Genomic DNA, 1,695 nt, shown 5'->3' with positions numbered 1-1,695 from the left:
GACACTATTTATTATATCTCATCTTTTTGATGTTGGCCATTGTCATAGATGTGAGATGATATCTCAATGTTAATTTTAATTTTCTGATAAAAGATGATAACGGGAATGCAGGGGTTTTGTTTGCTTGTTTTTGGTTGGTTGATTTTCTTCTGTTTTGTCACCAGGGTTATTTTTGAGGCTAAGTGCATGTACAAGGACTCTGCTACTCCCAGCAGCTATTTTTATTTTTATTTTTTTTTTGTTAGTACAATCTTTTTTTTATTCAGAAAAAAAAAAAAAAGTTTTCCAATCACACACAGGAGGGGTATGGGTAGGGGTAGGCATCTGTCCATCCAGCCCCAACCCCCAGCCCATGTGGTTTTGGCAGCAATAAGGGGTGTGGGATAATGGCCCAAAAAATAAAAATGGTGTGTGTGTATGGGAGGGGGGGGTTGCAAAAGCAGTGGGGAGTGGTAGGGGGAAGGGAAGGACGAGGTCAGTACTGAGCACGCCGCAGGTGGGAGGCCATTTCATAACATTTCTTGTTGATCATGCCACCGTGGACACCTTCTTTGCCCATCAGCAGGACTAGCGTCTTGGCAGTCATGGTAACAGTGATGTTGAAGGTGGGGGCTCCACCGGTGCTCTTGGTACGAAGGTCCATGGTAAATTCTCCATCCTGCAGCAGTGAGTCCCGGATCACAGAACATTTCTGGCCCCCAAGCGTCAGCTCATTCACGAAAAAACTTGACCGATCTTTACCAACCAGAACACCAACCTCAGCTGGCGTAATGTTGACGAATGTTTTTCCGGGAACGGAGGCCCAGACAGACGGCGAGTCCTTATAGCCCACGATGGCCGCGTCCTGACAGGTCCTGTCCCCCATGAGGTTGTCGATGTAGGCGTTCCACCCGACCATGACGCTGCTGCTGGGGTTGCTCTCCGCGTTGCTGCTGGGGCCACCGGCTGGGATAGGGCTGCCTCGGACTGGCGGGCGGGGGGAGGCGGAGAGCTTGGGGCACGCGCTGCCCTGCGGACTGCGGCTCAGCTAGCTGTGCAGCAGCCTTCACCGCCACTTCACCCAGCAGCTATTTTTAAACTTAAATTTTTATTTTCATTTGCATTAACTGTAGTGAAAACAACAAACCATAAATTAACTTTTTTTTTTACAGTTCTGGAAATGGGAGTTCCAGGATGAAAGTAATAACAGAAAGCATCTCCTCTTGACTTACTGATGACACTGTTTTCTCTTTCTCTTCATATGATATCTTCTGTGTACATGTATGTGTCCTAGTTTTTTCTTCTTATGAAAATTAGAGTCATACTGGATCAAAGTCCACCCTAATATGCCCTTTTTAGATCAGTTATTTCTTTTTCTCAATTAATTTATCTTTAAAAAAACATTAACAAAACCATAGTATAGGAGGGGTACTACTCCACACAATTCCCACTACCAGATCTCCATATCCCATCCCCTCCCCTCATAGCTTTCCCATTCTTTATCCCTCTGGGAGTATGGACCAAGGATGCAGAAGGTGGAAGGTCTGGCTTCTGTAATTGCTTCCACTTCTGAACATGGGCGTTGATTGGTCAATCCATACTCCCAGTCAGCCTCTCTCTTCCCCTAGTAGGGAAGGACTCTGGGGAAGCAGAGCTCCAGGACATATTGGTGGGGTCCTCTGTCCAGGGAAGTCTGGTTGGCATCATGCTGGCATC

At 46.6% G+C, this 1,695-nt stretch overlaps 1 protein-coding gene across 1 annotated transcript; it reads right to left on the bottom strand.

Moving 5' to 3' along the window:
• Positions 1-319: 319 nt before the first annotated feature.
• Positions 320-997, bottom strand: LOC103107685 (profilin-1-like). Its single transcript, XM_060190012.1, has one exon. It carries the CDS (start codon positions 896-898, stop codon positions 476-478), a length of 423 nt encoding a protein of 140 aa, XP_060045995.1. The 5' UTR covers positions 899-997; the 3' UTR covers positions 320-475.
• Positions 998-1,695: the final 698 nt, after the last annotated feature.

Source organism: Erinaceus europaeus, chromosome 4 (assembly GCF_950295315.1).
Source record: "Erinaceus europaeus chromosome 4, mEriEur2.1, whole genome shotgun sequence".
Taxonomy (NCBI): Eukaryota; Metazoa; Chordata; class Mammalia; order Eulipotyphla; family Erinaceidae; genus Erinaceus; species Erinaceus europaeus.
This window is presented reverse-complemented; position numbering and strand designations above follow the sequence as displayed.